The sequence below is a fragment of the Populus alba genome, chromosome 3 (assembly GCF_005239225.2).
Source record: "Populus alba chromosome 3, ASM523922v2, whole genome shotgun sequence".
Lineage (NCBI taxonomy): Eukaryota > Viridiplantae > Streptophyta > Magnoliopsida > Malpighiales > Salicaceae > Populus > Populus alba.
Genome location: NC_133286.1, coordinates 2,152,403 through 2,171,965, shown reverse-complemented (window position 1 = coordinate 2,171,965; position 19,563 = coordinate 2,152,403). Strand labels below are relative to the sequence as shown.

Sequence of the window (19,563 nt, the reverse complement as noted above, 5' to 3'; positions counted from 1 at the left end):
AAGACATGGAAGGTTTCTTCGGTAAGTGGTACGTAGTTGTTGTTTTTTTTTATTAAAAAAATTAATATAATATATTTTTTTATTTTTTAAAAATTATTTTGAATATTAAAACGTAAAAAAATTAATTTCAAATAAAAAATTAAAAAATTTCAAGATTTATAAATACATTTTCTATACAGGAAAGATACAAACAGCCCATTAATACCCTCTCCTATCAAATCACTTCACTTTCAGGAAGACAACAATGTGCAACCTCCTACATATGCCTAAGGCAGGGTCTTAAACACGTAAAGCCTAAGCCACTGATTCACAATCAGTCTCATCTTTTTCCTGGAGTTATTTCCGTTCTCTCCCTTCCCACCAGAGTCTTACTCTTGTTTCTTCGACTGTTTCTCCACAAAACAATGGCGATGTTTTTCTTGTTTCTCTCTATCTTTTTGTTTGTTTATCTCTGGAGATTCATCATACGAAACCGTCATATATCTCCATCGCCATCTACTCCTTCCACCTTAACCACCGCCCAACCACTAGTAATTAAATATGATGTCTTCCTTAGTTTCAGGGGAGAAGACACCCGTGTTGGTTTTACCAGCCACCTCCATGCTGCTCTGAAACGGAAACAAATCCTAACTTTCGTAGATGATCAGCATGTGAGAGGAGATGAGATTCCGGAATCACTTCTGAGAACAATTGAAGAGGCCAAGCTTTCTGTGATTGTTTTTTCTGAAAACTATGCATCCTCCAAATGGTGTTTAGAGGAGCTTGCAAAGATTTTTGAGCGTAGAAAAAATAATGGACAGATAGTTATTCCGGTATTCTACCAGGTTGATCCATCCCATGTAAGAAATCAAACAGGAAGCTTTGGGGATGCATTTGCTAGACTTACAAAGAAGAAAGCTTTGACGATGGACAAAGTGCAGAGCTTCAGAGACGCTTTGACGGATACAGCCACTCTAGCTGGATGGAGCTTAGGGAAGTCTGAGTAAGCTCTTGAAATATATCCCAAAAGAAAATATTCGTTCATTTGTTGAGGATTTGAAATTTAATTTAAAATTATTGAGAATGATGAGCTCTGTGAATCTATATTTATTTTATTTGATTTTGAAAACGTTGTAGCGAAACACTAGTATAGATCTTACGCTTCAGGAGATAGAAAGCAGATACATAGGAGTCCTTACATTAAATTTTATCAGGACAATCAATGTTTTCTTCTATAGTTTCACTTGAAATTGAGGCATTAATAATTTATTTATTTGAGGGTGAAACAGGATTAGGATTATGATGTGTTTGAAAATAAAATAAATCATAGTTTGAAATCTTTTTGATTTTTTTTTATTGAGATGATTCTACATACAATGACATGAGAAAAGATTTTATGCATTTGCATTTCATTGATTTTCTTAGAGAAACACCGATTACAAGTAGTTTCCAGTTTCAAGGATTGATTAACTGTAGCATGAGATATTACAAATCAGAAAAATTAGAAATTACAAATAAGTTTAGGAAAGAATTTTGTATATTTCTATTCTTAGCTTTCCATCCTTAAACAGGACTACACACACGTTCTATGCAATAAGAAAGTATGACAATAAATTGATACAAACACAATTGTTTCTAAGTTATCTTTGACAAGGTATCAAAACAACTTCTCCAAATCTAACCTTTATTTTCCTTCCTCTCAAATCACAGACAACCTAAAACATGGCAGAACCAAATCCACCAAACCATGCCTAGATTACAACCACAAATTCTGGAACCGACACTCAAACCAACTCTATCCAAAACCCCGACTTGCTAATTATAGCCACCCGTAGAATCAAATTCATTGGCCATAATTATGAACTATAATCACATATATGGAGATGTTTATATATCTTCGGCAGAGACAAACTTGGATTAATCATTGGCAAAATCATACAACCAGCACTTACCGACCCAACATATAGTAAATGGAGAATAGAAAATGTCATCGTTAAAGGTTGGATTATCAATTCTCTAAACCCAAATTTATTGAGAATTTTATTAGATTTCCTATAGATAAAGGTGCTTAAAATATCATTGCCACAACCTACTTTGATAAAGGAGATAGTGTCTAGGTATATAATTTAAAAAGCAAAGTCAGTCGAACAACACAAAGGAGTGGTTCTTTAGAAGACTACTACATCGACTTACAAACTCTCTAGTGAGAGATTAACTATAAATGCCTAAAGGCCATGACATGTGATGAGGAAATAAAAAATACAATAAAATAATTCAAGAAGATCAAATTTATACCTTCTTAGATGGTTTAGATGATCAATTTGATCAGACCCGCTGACTTATTCTTCAACAAATTACTCTACCATCGATCGAGCAAGCCTTCGCTCAAGTAAGAAGAGAGAACACCAGGCAAACCGTAATGATGGAGAAGGAAGGTGGAGATAGTTTCGGTTTACTAACAAAAGGCAGAAACATGGACTGAGGTGAGATGAGAAGGGGAGGCATGAGGAACCTAGGGCTATTGAATGAAAAAACCATGATGACTGGCATGAGTGGCAGGAAGGTTGATGAAGGCTGGGCTGATTTCAAGGGCCTCACTCTCATAAGCCCAAACAAATGGGCTGGACCTAGTGGCAACTCTCAGAACAGTTTTTTGGCCCATCATCATCTAATAAGCATACCATTCGGCCCAGGCCTGGTCCACATGGACTGAATTCCAAGAGGCCATTGTTTGTTAGATCGAAAGCCCATGAGGGTGTGTGCACTCATTATGGCATAAACAAGCACACCAAAGTTACGTGTTACTAATAGAGAGTACTATTGGAGTAGGGAACTTAGTATCCAATGGAAACACTACCAGAAAATCGCTAAATACCAACGGACATACCGACGGAATGTTTTCTGTCGGTATTTTTCGGCCGAAATCACCGACGGAAAATATTCATCGGTAATTCGGTCGGTCATTACCGACGGAAATAGTCCGTCGGTAATTACCGACCGAATTACCGACCGAAAATTCAGAATTAATGAAAAAAGGGCGGGCAGTAGCGCAGAGGTTTTGGCGGGTGATTTTTCCGACGGAATCACCGACGGAATTAAAAACTGGGGCCCGTACGCGTGAGGTGACCTATTTACCGTAAAAAAAAACCGACGGAATCACCAACGGATTTGAAATGCCAGATCCGTACCAGTGACATGACGGGTGCACCGTTAAAAATACCGATGGAATCACCGATGGATTTGAACAGCAGGTCCGTGCGGTGACGTGTACCGACGATTTTGCCGACGGATTCACCGACGGTATTAATGTCCGTCGGTAAGTCCGTCGGCAAAAGTTAATATATGGCTCCTCTGCCGACACTCTCTCCCCCATTTAAAGCTAAGAATAGAAACAATTGGATTATTGACTTAGGAATGACAAGTCGCATGACATATGATCCTAATGACTTTAAAACAAAGTCAGTTACTCGACAACATGCCATATCAAATGTTAACAGTGATATATATCTGGTAACAAAGGGAGGAATAATGAAATTATCAACCACATCCACTCTTTCTGATACTCTTTTTGTTCCTTTACTCTTCACTAAATTAGTATTAGTGGTCGAGTAAAAAAAAATTAAATTATTGCGTACTAATGTACTCCTCATTTTGTTTGTTTCAAGATGTTCTCATGAAAAAGATTTTAGGTCGTGATACTAAGAGATGAGGGTTATATTATATAGTTCATTTTGCTCAATCATCACAGTAGCAAGGACAAGACATTTGTTTATGGAATTATCGGTTAGGACATCCATCATTCATCTATTTACAACATTTATTCCCTACTTCATTTGAAAATGTTTTGCTCTCTAGTTTCAAATGCAAGGATTGTATCTTAAGTAGAAGTTATTGAACAATTTACCCCATCAATTATAATAAATGCAATACACCATTTGAGATTATTTACTTTGATTTATGGGGTCCTATAGCTGTTATGATCACTACTGGCTTTAAATTGTTTCACTTTTATTGATGAAGGTACAAGGGCCTCTTGGTTTTACGTGTTGAAACATAAGAAAGATGTCCTACTAGTTTTTTTTTTAAAAATTTCACCCTTGTACAAACCCAGTTCTATTTGGGCATTAAAACTATTTGATATAATAATGAAGGCAAATATTTTAGTCAAAAGTATAGACAAATTTGTGATAGCAAGGGCATGATACATAAGACTACATGTCTACATACTCATTAGCAGAATGAAATTATTAAATGAAAAAATAGACACAAACTGGAGACAGTACGAACAATAATGGGAGCTGCTCATATGCCCCAACGATTTTGGCCTGATGTCGTGGGTACATTTATTTATCTTCAATTATATGTCATCCCTAGTACTTAATTTTCACACACCACTCAAGACTTTGGAACGAAATGTTACACTATCTTCAACACTCTATATACCTCCAAAAATATTTAGTTGTGTTATATTTGTACATGTTTCAAAGCACCAACGATCCAAGTTGGATCCATATGTTGTTCATTGTGTCTTTATTGGCTATGGTTCTCATATGAAAGGATATGGTGTTGTGATCCCCTTTCATGCAAATTATATGTTACTATGAATATAACCTTTCTTAAGACCAACTATTTCTTCAATAAACCATCCCTTTCTATTCTCTAGGGGAAGAATAGAAATGAACAGTAGATATTAGATTGGGTTCACATTGACCATACTAAAAGACACACTCAAACATAACTGGAGATTACTTAGCAAACCAACCACACCGACTTACATACTCAAGCCACATCGAATAACCCCCTCTTCAACATACAACACGACCAAAATCAAAATTATGAGGACTTTCCCAACACTATAACTGACGTAAGATCTCCCGACTCTCCTACATTACTCGATTCTATGAAATACAATTTACCTCACAAGCATAATCAGGGGATACCCCCAAACTGGTACTCACCATAAATAGAAGGACAAAGGCCAGATACTCCATTGAAAACTTTATCTCAGCCCATAACATGTCGGATGCAGCAATGGTCTTTATAGGAAAATTATCTTCAGAACATGTCCTACAAAACATTGAAGAAGCCATGCTAGATGAACATTGGAAGATGGTTGTTTATGATGAAATGAAGGTTCTCCAGAATAATAATATCGGGGAGGTAACTATATTGCTAGATAGAAAAAAGACAATTGGATGTAAATGAGTGTTTACTGTGAAATATAAAGCCGATAGGACAGTAGAACGATACAAAGCGAGACTGGTGGCTAAATGATACACATAAACATATAGCATAGACTTCTAGGAAACTTTCTCACCAATAGCCAAACTAAACACTTTTCGGATACTCCTATCACTTGCGGCAAACCTGGATTGGCCTTTATATAAGTTTGATGTAAATAATGTATTTCTTCATGGACATCTAGAGGAGAAAGTATACATGGATGTTCCCCTTTGTTTAACTAAAAGAACAAAAAAAAAAAAAATGGTGGGCAGGCTTACAAAATCACTTTATGGACTGAAACAATCTCCTATGGTATGGTTTGGAAGATTCAGTCTAGCAATGCAAAAGCATGGATTTAGCCAAAGCAACTCGGACCATACACTATTTCTAAAAAGAAATGGGGGAAAACAATATCTTTGATTATTTATGTTGATGGCATGATAGTCACAAGTATGATGAAGAAGGAATTTTAGAATTACAAAAGTATCTAGCAAGTGAATTTGAAATAAAAGATCTTAGTGGGTTGAAGTATTTTTTGGGCATTGAAGTATACAAATCAAAACTAGGCATATTCCTATCACAAAGGAAGTATGTATTAGACTTATTAGCTAAGATAGGTATGTTAGAATACAAACCTATGGATACACTAATCATAGATAATCATTCTTTAGCAGAATATTTGGATCAAATTCCCACAAATAGAGAACCATATCAAAAACTTATGGGAACTCGTCTACCTATCACATACACATCTTGATATCATATATATAGTCAATCTTGTTAGTTAGTTCATGCATAACCCAAGTGAAGCACATATGGAGGCAGCATTGCAAGTGCTTAGATATTTGAAATCTTTTATGAGAAGAGGAATTCTCTTTTTAAAGAATGATCACCTTAACAACATTGGTTATACTAATGCAAACTGGGTTGGGAATCTGATTGACAAAAAAATCTACTTTCGGATACTTTACCTTTGTTGGGGGAAACTTGGTAACCTAGAAAAGTAAGAAGCAAAAGGTAGTTGCTCTATCTAGTGCTAAAACAGAATTCAGGGGGATGACCAAAGGATTATGCGAGGTACTATGGATAAAAGGGTTACTTAAGAACCTGAGATATCCTATGGATACTGAAATCAAGTTGTACTGTGACAACAAAACTACATTTCTATAGCCATTAATTTAGTTTAACATGACTGAACTAAACACGTGGAAGTAGATAGACATTTCATTAAGCATAAACTTGATGAGAAGATTGTGATTTTTTATTTTACCAAATCTGAGGATCATTCAGCAAATATCCTTACTAAAGCAATATCGAGTAAAGTGTTTCATTGCTATCTCAATAAGTTTGGCATACGAAATATCTTTGCACCACCTGGAGGGGCAGTGTTGACATGAACTAATTTAGCAATCAAATATTACAAATCAGGAAAACTATAAATCAAGAATAAGTTTAGGAAAGACTTTTGTGTATTTCTATTCTTAGCTTTCCATCCTTAAATAGAACTATTATTGTAAAGACACAATTATTTCTAAGCTATCCGGACACTGTTGAAAATGTCGTCATTGATTCATGTGTTACATTAGCACTATCCACTGCCAATAATGATGCTCAATTACTCATACCAGCCTACTATGTATAGATATAGCTACTAAGGAGTGAGTATGTTTATATGTTTGTTGTTTCTTCTTGTTCGGTCCATTTTGACAAACAAATATATGTGTGTTCTTCTTGTTTGTCAGGATGGAGTCTGAATTTATTGAGAAAATCGTTGGAGATGTTTTGAAAAAATTTCATGCCATGTCTTCAAGTCACACTACGGGTCTATTTGGAATTGATGTTCGTGTTAACAAAGTTGAGTGCTTGTTAAATATGGAATCTCCAGATGTTCTCATTGTAGGGATATGGGGAATGGGTGGTATCGGTAAGACAACGATTGCTCAAGTTGTGTGCAACAAGGTTCGTTCTCGATTTGAAGGAATCTTTGTTGAAAACTTTAGGCAACAATCTGATTTGCAAAGAAGATTTCTTTCACAGCTGCTTGGCCAAGAAATTCTGAACATGGGCTCCTTGAGTTTTCAAGATTCTTTTGTGAGGGATAGACTTCGTCGCAAAAAGGTTTTTATTGTTCTGGATGATGTGGATAATTTAATACGTTTAGAAGAATGGAAAGATTTGCTTGATGGACGAAACAGTTCATTTGGTCCGGGCAGTAAAGTTCTCGTAACAAGTAGGGACAAGCAAGTGCTTAATAATGTAGTTGATGAGACATACGAGGTTGAGAGGTTGAACCATGAAGAAGCTCTTCGACTCTTTAGCTCAAAAGCCTTGAAGAATTGCATCCCCACAATTGATCATAGAGACTTGATAGAACACATTACAAGTCATGTACAAGGCAATCCGTTGGCTCTTATAGTTTTGGGTTCCTCTCTCTATGGTAAAAGCATCGAAGAATGGCGCAGTGCATTGAATAAACTAGCTCAGAACCCTCAAATAAAAAATGCGTTGATAATTAGTTATGAAGGGTTGGATTCAGAACAAAAATCCATATTTCTTGACATAGCACATTTCTTGAGAAGATGGGAGAAAAATCGAGCAACAAGAATATTAGATGGCTTTGATGATCGGCCTGTGATTTTTGATATAAGCACGCTCATTGATAAGTGTCTCATAACTACAACTGAAAACTTGCTAGAAATGCATGATTTACTACAAGAAATGGCATTTAACATTGTTCGTGCAGAATCTAATTTTCCTGGCGAACGTAGCAGGTTATGTCACCTACCTGATGTCGTTCATGTATTGGAGGAAAATAAGGTTAAAGTTACAGCCATTAACTGTCGTTCATTTATTTGTTCAAAAGTTGATGTGTTTGAGTCGATTGTATTGTTTTTTGTTTATTCTTTATTCTTGTTTATAGGGAACTCAAAAAGTTAAAGGCATATCTTTGGACATGTCCATGTTATCGAGACAGATACACTTGAAATCTGATGCCTTCACAATAATGGATCGTCTTAGATTTCTCAATCTCTATCTCAGTCATTCCTCCGAAGATAAAATGCACCTTCCTCCTACTGGCCTCGAATATCTTTCTAATAAGCTGGTATATTTACACTGGTATGGATTCCCTTCAAAATCCTTGCCGCCATTTTTTTGTGCTGAACACCTTGTCGAGCTTGACCTATGCGGAAGCAAGCTTGTAAAACTTTGGACTGGAGTACAGGTATGATTTAATTGCTGCAGATTTATGATCAGAAATAGTAGTTGGAGGTGCTAACTTTCTAATTATGCCTTTTTCTGTTGACAGGATGTTGGAAATTTAAGAAAAATTAAACTATCTTACTCTCCATATTTAACGGAATTACCAGATCTATCAAAGGCTAAAAATTTAGAAGGCTTATACCTTGTGGCCTGTTCGAGTTTAACCGAGGTTCCGTCATCTCTTCAATATCTTGACAAGCTGGAAGAACTTGATCTCGATTTTTGCTATAATCTCAGAAGTTTTCCAATGCTTGATTCAAAGGTTCTCAAAGTACTTCTTATAAGTCGGTGCCTAGATGTGACCATGTGTCCAACGATTTCACAAAATATGAAATGGTTACAGTTGGAGGAAACTTCAATCAAAGAAGTTCCACAATCAGTTACTGGCACGTTGGAACTTCTTTTTCTAGATGGTTGCTCAGAGATGACCAAGTTTCCAGAGATTTCAGAGGATATAAGAAAGTTATATCTAAGTGGAACTGCTATTAAAGAGGTGCCCTCATCAATCCAGTTTCTCACAAGACTCTACGTGCTGGATATGAGTGGTTGCTCAAAACTTGAGACCCTCCCAGAAATCACAGTGCCTATGAAATCTTTGCAGCATCTTTACTTGAGTAAAACAGGCATTAAAGAGGTACCCTCATCATTAATTAAGCACATGATATCTTTGATAACTCTAAATTTAGATGGAACTCCTATTAAAGAGCTACCCTTATCTATCAAAGATATGGTATGTTTGGAAGATCTGACTTTGCATGGAACGCCTATTAAAGCGTTACCTGAGCTCCCCCCTTCGCTCAAGAATCTATCAACACATGACTGTGCATCACTAGAAACCGTGATATCAATCATCAATATCGGCAGATTATGGTTTAGATTGGATTTTTCAAATTGCTTCAAATTGGATCAGAAACCACTAATAGCATCAATGCTTTTGAAAATTCAGGTATGTCTCCTAACCCGGTCTATCTTTCTTCTCTCTCTCTTGCTTGCTTCATCACATTTTCGGAATGTGACTTCTGTGTTACAGTCCGGAGAGGAGATCCCACTTGGCAGAATTCTAATGGTTCTACCGGGGAGTGAAATTCCAGAATGGTTTGGTGACGAAGGAATTGGATCTTCACTCACCATACAGTTGCCCTCAAATTGTCATCAGCTCAAGGGAATTGCTTTCTGCCTTGTCTTTCTACTCCCTCTTCCCTCCCATGACATGCTTTACGAAGTCATTGATCGTTCTTATGTTCATGTATATTTTGATTACCATGTTAAGAGTAAAAACTGCGAGCATGATGGTGATGATGAAGGCGTCTTCGCTTTCCAGGGAAGCCGTGCTCTATCACTTAACTTGGAGACATGTGACTCAGATCACATGATTCTACGCTACGAGCTCGAATTGGTAAATCATTTACGTCAATATTCTGGCAATGAAGTAACATTTAAATTCCACCACCATGAAGTGGACAACAGGGGGAGGAAGGTAGGTCATGAGATCCAAAAGCATTTCAAGTTGAAAAATTGTGGGGTATATCTGCACTTTGATGAAAATCTACTGGCGGACACGGATCTTCCTTAAGAAACAAAAGTTCAGGGAGAAATAGAAGACATTGAAAGGGAGAGAGAGTTCTGTAATTACTGCAAATTGTTCTTCAATTATTAATTGGTTTTCAAGATAGCTGTAAATATTATTCTTCTCCACCTTAATGCACTTGTAAATTATATACTAACCAAATTATATAAACTTAAGTTTGGTTTTCTATATACTAACCAAATTATATAAACTTACGTAAACGAAAACAACATAAGAAAAACACATAAACAAACAGTAAATACAAGAATCAAAATTCTATCAAAAATTTTATTATTGTATATTTTATAACTTTATATTCAAGATTTTGTTGGTGGGAGAAACCACTAGTAGTGGCTTTGAAACACTCAGAGGGGATAAAACACACGGTTTTATTACAAAATCCGAAGCGTACAATTACACAACAAAAGCTTAACAACAATACACGCCCTCTCTCTCTATTCTCTTTCTAGTGTTCCTCTCAATTCTCTCCACACAAATAAACACAAGTTGGGCACTCTATTTATACACGAATTCAAACCAAGAAAATTCAAACTTTCCAAGTGTGAAGGCGGCTGGCGGCTGCGGCTGGCGGCTGGTCGGCGGCTGGTGGCTGGCGGCTGGTCGGCGACTGGTGGCTGGTCGGTTGGTGGCAGCTGTGGCTGCAAGTGGTGGTTGCCTTCCTTGACCTTCTGGATATTGAGTTTAATATTCAACAAATCTCCCCCTTAAACTCAATCGAGGGATGTCATGCCAAGCATGAACACTTCTCCTTTCAATGCCTTCTCTCTGCTTGTAGCCTTTATCCACTAATTTGGCTTTCGTCTTATAGACCCATTTGACACCTATTGCTTTCTTCTTTTCTGGTGGATGAGTCAGCTTCCAGGTATCATTCTTCTCAATGGCATGTATTTCTTCATCCATTGTTTTTATCCATTTCTTTTCTGTGACAGCTTTATTGAAGCTTAATGGGTCACTATCTGCATGGAAACAAAACAGAGTTGTATCTTCCATGACCTGAGTGGTATCGTACAACTCTTCAAGATTCCGCATCCTTCTTGGTCCTTCTGATGAGGATGCTGATGGTGGTGTTGATGATGATGCTCCTGGTGTGTTTCTCCTGTTGAATACAGGGAATCTGTGTACCGGACTTTGTGGTTCAGTTGCTGGTATAAACACCGGACTTTGTGGTTTAGTTGTTGGCACAACCGGTTCTTCTGCAGGTACAATCGGTTCTTCTGCAAGTACTGTTGGTACTTCTTCACCTTCAAGGATCAAATCAGTGTTGATCCATTTGACTGCTTCTTGATCATCATTCCATTCCCAAGATTTATCTTCTTCAAAGATAACATCTCTACTCATAATCACCTTCTTCGTGATGGGATTATACAGCTTGTATCCCATCCTTCTTTCACCATATCCGACAAAGATGCATTTCTCGCTTTTATCATCGAGCTTTCTCCTTCTTGCATCTGGGATCTTTGCATATGCCACACAACCAAAGACTCGTAGATGAGTAACACTTGGTTTGTGACCACTCCATGCTTCTTCTGGAATGACTCCTTGCAAACTTCTGGTTGGGCAGCGATTCAACAGATACACTACACATGATACAGCTTCAGCCCAGTATTGTTTGGGCAGCTTCTTTGCTTTGAGCAAACTTCTTGCCATGTCAAGAATCGTTCGATTCTTCCTTTCTGCTACACCATTCAGCTGTGGTGTATAAGCTGGTGTTGTCTGATGTCTGATGCCTTGTTGTGTACAATAGGCTTCAAAGTCATTTGCTGTATATTCTCCACCTTGATCAGATCTTACGGTTCTGATCGTGTAACCAGTTTGCTTCTCCACAATTGCTTTAAAATCTTTAAAACAGTTGAATACTTCTGACTTCCTCTTCAGAAAGTATATCCATGTCTTTCTACTAAAATCATCAGTAAAAGTGAGGAAGTACCTATTTTGTCCAGTCAACATAGGCGTAATTGGACCACACACATCTGTGTGTACTAACTCCAGTGGCCTCTTTGCTCTCCAGTTGGCTTCTTTGGCAAAACTGGATCTGTGATGTTTGCTGAGGACACAACTCTCACAGACTTCATCTGGATGATCAATGTGAGGCAAACCTTTGACCATCTTCTTACTTGCTAGCATCTTTAGACTTGTGAAATTCAGATGTCCAAGCCTCAGGTGCCAAAGCCATTCTTCACTGTTGGTGATAGCGCTCAAACACCTTGCTGCATCATACTGGATGTTCAAAGGGAACATCCTATTCTTGGACATTTTCACATAGGCCATTAATCTCCCATTGTTGTCTCTAATTGCCACATGACAATTCTTCGAGTAAAAAGTATATCCTCTCTCCAAAAGTTGATCTAAGCTGATCAGGTTCTGCTTTATGGCTGGGACATAATACACATCGGTGATGTAGCTGGAATCGTCATTCTTCAACTTGACTGGGATGTTGCCTTTACCTTTGAATGGAACCTTTGTGGTATCTCCAAAAGTAACTAGAACGTGCTTGGTCTCATCTAGATCACCAAATAACTCTCGGTAGCCGCACATGTGATTGCTGGCTCCAGTATCTAGATACCATATATTTTCTTGTTTCTCGCCAAGTTCTTGTTGGACAAGAAATGCAGATGCTTTTCTGTCATCCTTCTCTGCATAGTTGGCATGCTCACGTATCTCCAACGGAGCTTTCCATCGACATTTAGTGCTATAGTGCCCAAATTGATTGCAACTATAACATTGGATATTCCTCTTGTCACAGTTATTGTAACCGCCTCCTCTTCCTCTGGGAGTGAATGCTTGTTGTCCTCGGCCTCCTCTGGTGGTGTTTCTACCACCTCTTCCTCTAAAGCTTGTATTCCAAGAACCTCTTCCTTGGAATCTATGGAATCCTCCTCTGGATTGTTGACTTCCTGCTTGAGTGGTGTATCCACTTGATGAAGTCTCCCCTTGCTCATATCTGTCCTTGAGAGATAGCTTTGCTTGTAAGGCATGCTCATTTTCCTTATCTCCATTTCGCTTTACGATCTTCTGCTCATGAGCTTGCAAAGAACTCATAAGTTCATCCACTGTCAACTTGTCCACTTCTTTGGACTCTTCAATGGCGACAACAATAAAATCAAATTTTGGATCTAGGGATCTCAAAATTTTTTCAGTAATACGAGAATCGACGATGGCTTCTCCATTTCTCCTCATCTGGTTGACTATCACCATAATCCTTGTGTGATAATCAGAAATAGACTCTGAGGACTTCATTTGCCATAACTCAAATTCACCTCGCAAAGATTGAAGATGAATCTTCTTGATTCTGTCAGCACCTTTGTATTTCTGTTGGAGAGCCTCCCATATATCTTTTGATGTTTCAGTGGAAGCTATTATCTCGAATGTATCTTCATCAAGACCTTGATAGATGATAGTCTTTGCTTTGTTGTCCTTCTTTCTGTTGACTTTGAGGGCTTGCTTCTGTGCCTCTTGTAAAGCATCTTCTCTTTCTTTGGACTCTGGTTCATCATAACCAATTTGTACAATATCCAAACACTCTTGTGACCCAAGGAATGCCTTCAATCTGATGCACCAACTATCATAGTTGTCTTTGGTCAGCTTCGGGATGAGTGTATGTGTACCTTTCGTAGTCATTTTGCTCTTTGAATGACTCTATCACCTTTCTGGGAGCCGAATTTGGCCAAACGGACACTGTAGATCGATCCGGAATGGTCCAAAAAATAGGGAACCGATCTGACTTTTTGAAATCGGGTCAGAAAAGGGGTGAACCGGTCAAAACACCAATTCTGTACGGCGAGCGGTTCGCTGGGTTGAACCGGGAATATTCTGGGGAATATTTTGTTGGCTCGGCGCGGCTTTGATGACAGCTTGGCTCGGCGCGAGTACGGCTCGGCTTGTGGCTCGGCTGGACTCGGCTTGAGGCTCGGCTAGGACTCGGCTTAATCGGCTCGGCGCGGCTCAAATATGGCGCGCGTGTGGCTTAGTCGTCTTCAACCTCTGGTCGCATGGCTGCGCATGGGCGATCTGGGCAGAATCTTCAGGCGGCGCGTGTGGCTCACCGAGGTCTCCGATCAGGCTGATTCTTGAGACAGTGAGGTCGTCTTGATGAACTCTACACTGTGGAATGATCAAAACTCGTTTTTGACAACTTTGAAAATTCGGATATACCCAAAACTCTTCTTTTTTCTGAAGAACGGGGCTCTGATACCAATTGTTGGTGGGAGAAACCACTGGTTGTGGCTTTGAAACACTCAGAGGGGGTAAAACACAAGGTTTTATTACAAAATCCGAAGCTTACAATTAATACAACAAAAGCTTAACAATACACGCCCTCTCTCTCTCTTTCTCTTTCTAGTGTTTCTCTCAATTCTCTCCACACACATTAACACAAACTGGGCACTCTATTTATACACGAATTCAAAACAAGAAAATTCAAACTTTCCAAGTGTGAAGGCGGCTGGCGGCTGCGGCTGGTGGCTGGTCGGCGACTTGCGGCTGATGGCTGGTCGGTTGGTGGCAGTTGTGGCTGCAAGTGGTGGTTGCCTTCCTTGACCTTCTGATATTGAGTTTAATATTCAACAGATTTTATTATTGTATATTTTGTAACTCTTTAAATAAACTCAAAACTAGCCTAAAAAAACCAAGAAATATAAAATGAAAATGAAAAATAATAAAATTGGCTCAAACAATGTCTTTTGAATCTAATTTAGAAGAATTCTGAAACTCAATTGATTACAACTAACCAATCTCATTATAAAACTGGATCCGTAGAATCTCATAACAAAATTTAAGGAGTCTAAAAATTATAATCTTTTTTACCAGATTGATTGCTCTGCTAAGCAATCTAGACCTCTTCTTAGATTTAGCCAACCGATCTAGTGCTGGTTGAAGGCTGAATTGCCGACAGGCTTCGGATTTGATAGTTTGTTGGATAGACTGCCAATTCCGGTAATTAGTTTAGCTTTGAAGTCGTGTTTATGTTCATTTCACTAGTTACCATGGTCATGTTCAACAACTTGGTAAAGGCCCAAGTATGATGCAGTGATGACAGGACATGTTAAATTAGGGAATGAATTAGGCAAACATTCTCTTTGCCTAATTCATTAAATTGTTAATAGCAATCCTGTGTTGGCTTTCCTGAGCACATGATATCAATTCACTTGATTAGAGAAATGTATAAAACTTGTTCTTTTATCTGGTATTAACATACAAAATTTGTTTTCCAAGAGGTCTACAATGATAGAATGTTTCTTATTCTTTGTATGTGTACAGCTCAGTTACGTTCTCAAAATTATACACCACACTCTAGTAAATGCCGCCTCAAAGCCTATGCGTCTGAAAGATCTACTTTCTCATTAATGGAGTGCTGCTAAGGGAGGAAGCTCTGAAGCAAAAGGGGGTGTTGGTTTTGGGGGCTGACAGTGGAGATGGGATGAGGGGAGAAGGAGATGGTGAGGGCTGGCAAGAAGAAAGGAAACAGTGATGGAGGGGGTGGAGGCGGCCTGAAGAAGATGAGAGGAAAGGGAGGGGGGCACCGCCCCCTTTGAAAAAAGCTGCTTTTAGGGTTAGGGTTTTCTTTCAATTTTATTTTTTTTTGTATTTTTCTAATGTTTTAAAATTGCTTCCCCCTTTGTGTGTGTTGTAGAGACTAGTATTTATAGGTACAAATATTGCTAGATTTTCAAATTTGGTCCCTCAACTTCTTCTTTATTTTTTATTTTTTTTTTTGTATATTTGGTTTTTTTTTTTGGACTTTTCTTATCAACATCGACTCGAATGAGGAAAATTGGTGATTTTAAAAATATAGCGTTAAAAGTCAAACGCGTTCTAAAAACCTTTGAAAGTTTAAATTCTTTTGAGACGATACTAAAAATTATAAAAATGATGCAAATATATTTTAAAAAAGTATTGTTTTGGATTTTTGATGTTTTTCGCAATTTTTGGATTTTTTCTGAAAATTTATCAAAACATGGACCAAATTGGGTAGCAACACCTGCTTCTGGAGACTGAAGGTGCTTATAGCACTGATGATGATTCTCGCCTACTGTTTCCCTTTTGTCTTCCTTCTGTGCTCACTGGTATGTGTTTTCCTTTTTTTTTCTCAACAACCTTTAACACTAAGAAGATGATGCCACCCTACTATGAGTTTGTTTTGGGTGTTTTCTTTTTTGTGCAGGGGTGTTTGCAGAGATGAAGGCAATGGCAGGGACAATTATTTGTGTATGCTGGTTTCCTTTCCTCTCCTTCTCTCTGTGTATTATTTCTTTCTCTAGGTTTTTTGCTCTGTTATTGCTCTAGTTCTGCCTCTGTTTTTGCTCTAGTTTTCGGTCCCCCCGCTCTGGTTTTTTTGCTCTCCTTCTTATAGAGATCCAGTCGCTTGCGTCTAACCAGTTTTGCCTTTGAAGGACTGTTATTCAATCCACGAACGAGATTGTGGGCAAGAGACGTGGTCCACGATTAGATCAAATTTGTTGCAGATTTTCAGCTCTCCTATTGAATCTGGATGAAGAGACCAAGCACGGCTGTTCCACCTAGCAACAACGTCGTTTCGGTTGAAATGGATACTTTCATTTTGACCCCTGATCTTTGGAAATTTAACAATTGGATCTCAATTATTTAAAAATTTCTTTTAATTTTGCCATTTGGATTAATTTCAACCGAATCCCTAAATTATAACACTGTTTACAAAACAGTCCTTAATTTCCGGATTGTTCAATTTGGTCCTTAATTATATCTTCAACTTTTAATTCTTTTAAAATTATCTTTGGAAAAATCAGTTAAAATTTCTAAAGTAAACCCGCAATTTCACCATGGTCCTTAGTCTTTTAATCTCCTGAAATTTGTTTCTAATCAACCCATAACTCTGGTATTTCTTTAATCAAGCCCCTGATTTCTTTAATTAATTAAAATTTTTAATTAAAGTCTCCAACCTATTAATTCTTCAATTATTGATCAATATAACTCTCAAATTTAATAATTTCATCCTCAAACTTCAAATTTTGTTGTCTTAACCCATTCTCAAAAATATTTTTATCTATTCATTTCTTATTATTTACTCAAAAGATTAGTTTGTTAAGATGAGCAAAAGTGCTGCCATCGTCTTCTTTGACTCCTATCATCACTTATGCTTGGAATTTGCTAGCTTGTTTCAGCCTCACAAGAGCGAAAAGCCTCACAAGAACGAAAAGCCAAGCCTCCCAAGAACGAAAAGCCTCACAAGAACAAACCCCATTTACAAGTAGATAACACATGAAATTAATTCTTGCACATGCTTTCTTTTTTATCCAAGTACTTACCATCCATGTCTTCTAAAAGCTTTTGAACCGGGTTCGTTTACAAGTACTTCTTTACCGAAATATAATGGACTAAGTGCTTGTTTTCATCTGAAGAAAATTATAGTAACCACAAGTTTAGATTCGATGAAAAAGACATCAAATTAGGCATGTAATTTGAAAATATCCCGACAATTTAACGATTTTTAAGTTGGTTTCCCTTCAAAATATTTTTAAATAACTTAATTTTATTTTATATTGTCAGGTTTTGTGCTTAAATTAAATTAGGGTTAAATTACAATTTTTGTAGTTATGTTCCTTAATTCTCATCTTTTTGTTTAACCTTTTAACCATAATAATCGCATACCATATGTTTATTATTAATAATGACTGAGATGAAGATAATAAAAATCCCAAATTTATTAGGAGTAATTGCACTCTAATGATTGGTTAAACCTTTTTTTTTTCTCTCTCTCTCTCAAATCCCATCTTCACCATCTCTATATATCCCATCTTCACCTATACTGTGATGGCGGGAAAAAAGACCATCAGCTACAAAAAATCCCATTTTTGTAAATTTGCCTGTTCCGCAACAGTATTTGATTACCCAAGTGTGTGTGGGATAGAGCCTTTCTCCGATCCCATTTCTTCCAGAGCATACAAAAGAATACTTCTTGTAAGGAAATATACAATTTTTAAAAAATCACAAACTACCCCCCCCCCCCACAAATAAAAAGGCTCCAAAGAAACAAACAAAAAAGAAAAAGAGAAGAGAATGAGAAAAAGTTCCTTTAAAAGGATCTTTCCAAGTTATTAAATGGAGATATTTTCCTAAATTTTCATCTTTTTGTTGAACCTTTTAGCCATAATAATTGCATACCATAGGGTCAAACTCCTTTTTTTTTTCTTTTCTCAAATCTTTATAAGTTTGTTCCTACTCAGTTATTAAATGGAGATATTTTTATGAATTTTAATATATCATAAATTTGTTTTCTTCTCGTGTAACTATTTAAAAAAATAGATCACATGGAGTAACCTTGTGTATTAACATCTCTCTCTCATTCTCTTTGTTTGTTTCCTAGTGTGTGTGTATATAACTTATGTCTGCTTCCACCCTAGCCTCCTCTCTTCACAGAGACTAGTCTTGTATCTCCTAATTATATTATTATAGAATATAATTATATTCTATAATACTCCTGAAAAGGAATGGAGCAACAAGTGCATCTCTTCACGAAGAAACTAAAACCATCCCATATAAGCCATACTCTTTCAGTTCCGACCCATGTCCTCGAGGCTTTTCCAATTCCTGAAGGAGACCATTTCATGAATTTTGAAGCACTCGATGCTACTGATAATACATGGAGGTTCTGCCTGTCAACCCGTCTGACTGGAGCATACGCAAAACCCGTTCTTCTACGCTCTTCTTGGGGCCGTTTTGTAGAGCAGAAAGGCCTTGCTCCCGAAGACAGGGTTGTCTTCTTCATGCAGAGCGACGACGAAGCTAATGAGATCAGGAGGTACACGGTTAGAGCTCAACGAAAGGTGATGATCTTGATGGGGCAAGATGTTTGGGTCGACGTCGAAGATCTTCCCCTGTATGGTCTTTGAAGAGTCTCACATATAAGCTGATGGCAGCACGACAAGAGCCTTTTCCACTCCACTGGTAGTTTGTTATAGAGCCTGGTTTGTAATAATTATATCGTTTTTTTCCTTAAAAATTTAATTATTTTTAAGAAAATTAAAACCTTCTAATAGATATCTAGTCTTTTCCATTCGCTTTTCTTCTTAATTTATGTCTGCTAGCTCCGCAGTGTCCTATGAGCTTTGAATAGAAAGAATTACAATATGAAGCCTTATAAAAATAGCTCAAAAATGGCGTCTTCTATACCCTTGTCTCTATCTACCAAACTATTGACTGGAGTTTGTTCACTTTGGAGACGTGAAGTGTAACTATTTCTGCATGACGTGACTAATATTATATAATTTAAAGTAATTTTTTTAGAAATATATTAAAATAATAATTTTTAATTTTTTAAAAAATATATTTTTGGAGTGAACATATTAAAATAATTTAAAAATATATAAATTTTTTTTAAAAAAAAATTAAAATATCTGAAAAAACATTAATTAGCATTAATTTGATGTATTCATTCCAAATACATTTTAAAAAAGCATTGCAAAACATAACTTAAATATCCGGATGAATATATTAGCTACACAACTGCAACTGAGACCTCACCTTTAATTCTTGAAGCA

General features: G+C 37.2%; 1 protein-coding gene across 1 annotated transcript; it reads left to right on the top strand.

Moving 5' to 3' along the window:
• Positions 1-16,438, top strand: LOC118044085 (disease resistance protein RML1B). Its single transcript, XM_073408135.1, has 9 exons — positions 1-984; positions 6,845-6,860; positions 6,945-8,134; positions 8,256-8,425; positions 8,510-9,409; positions 9,494-9,940; positions 16,023-16,113; positions 16,212-16,263; positions 16,357-16,438. The coding sequence occupies exons 1-9, from the start codon at positions 405-407 to the stop codon at positions 16,436-16,438; spliced, it is 3,528 nt and encodes a 1,175-aa protein (XP_073264236.1). The 5' UTR covers positions 1-404.
• Positions 16,439-19,563: the final 3,125 nt, after the last annotated feature.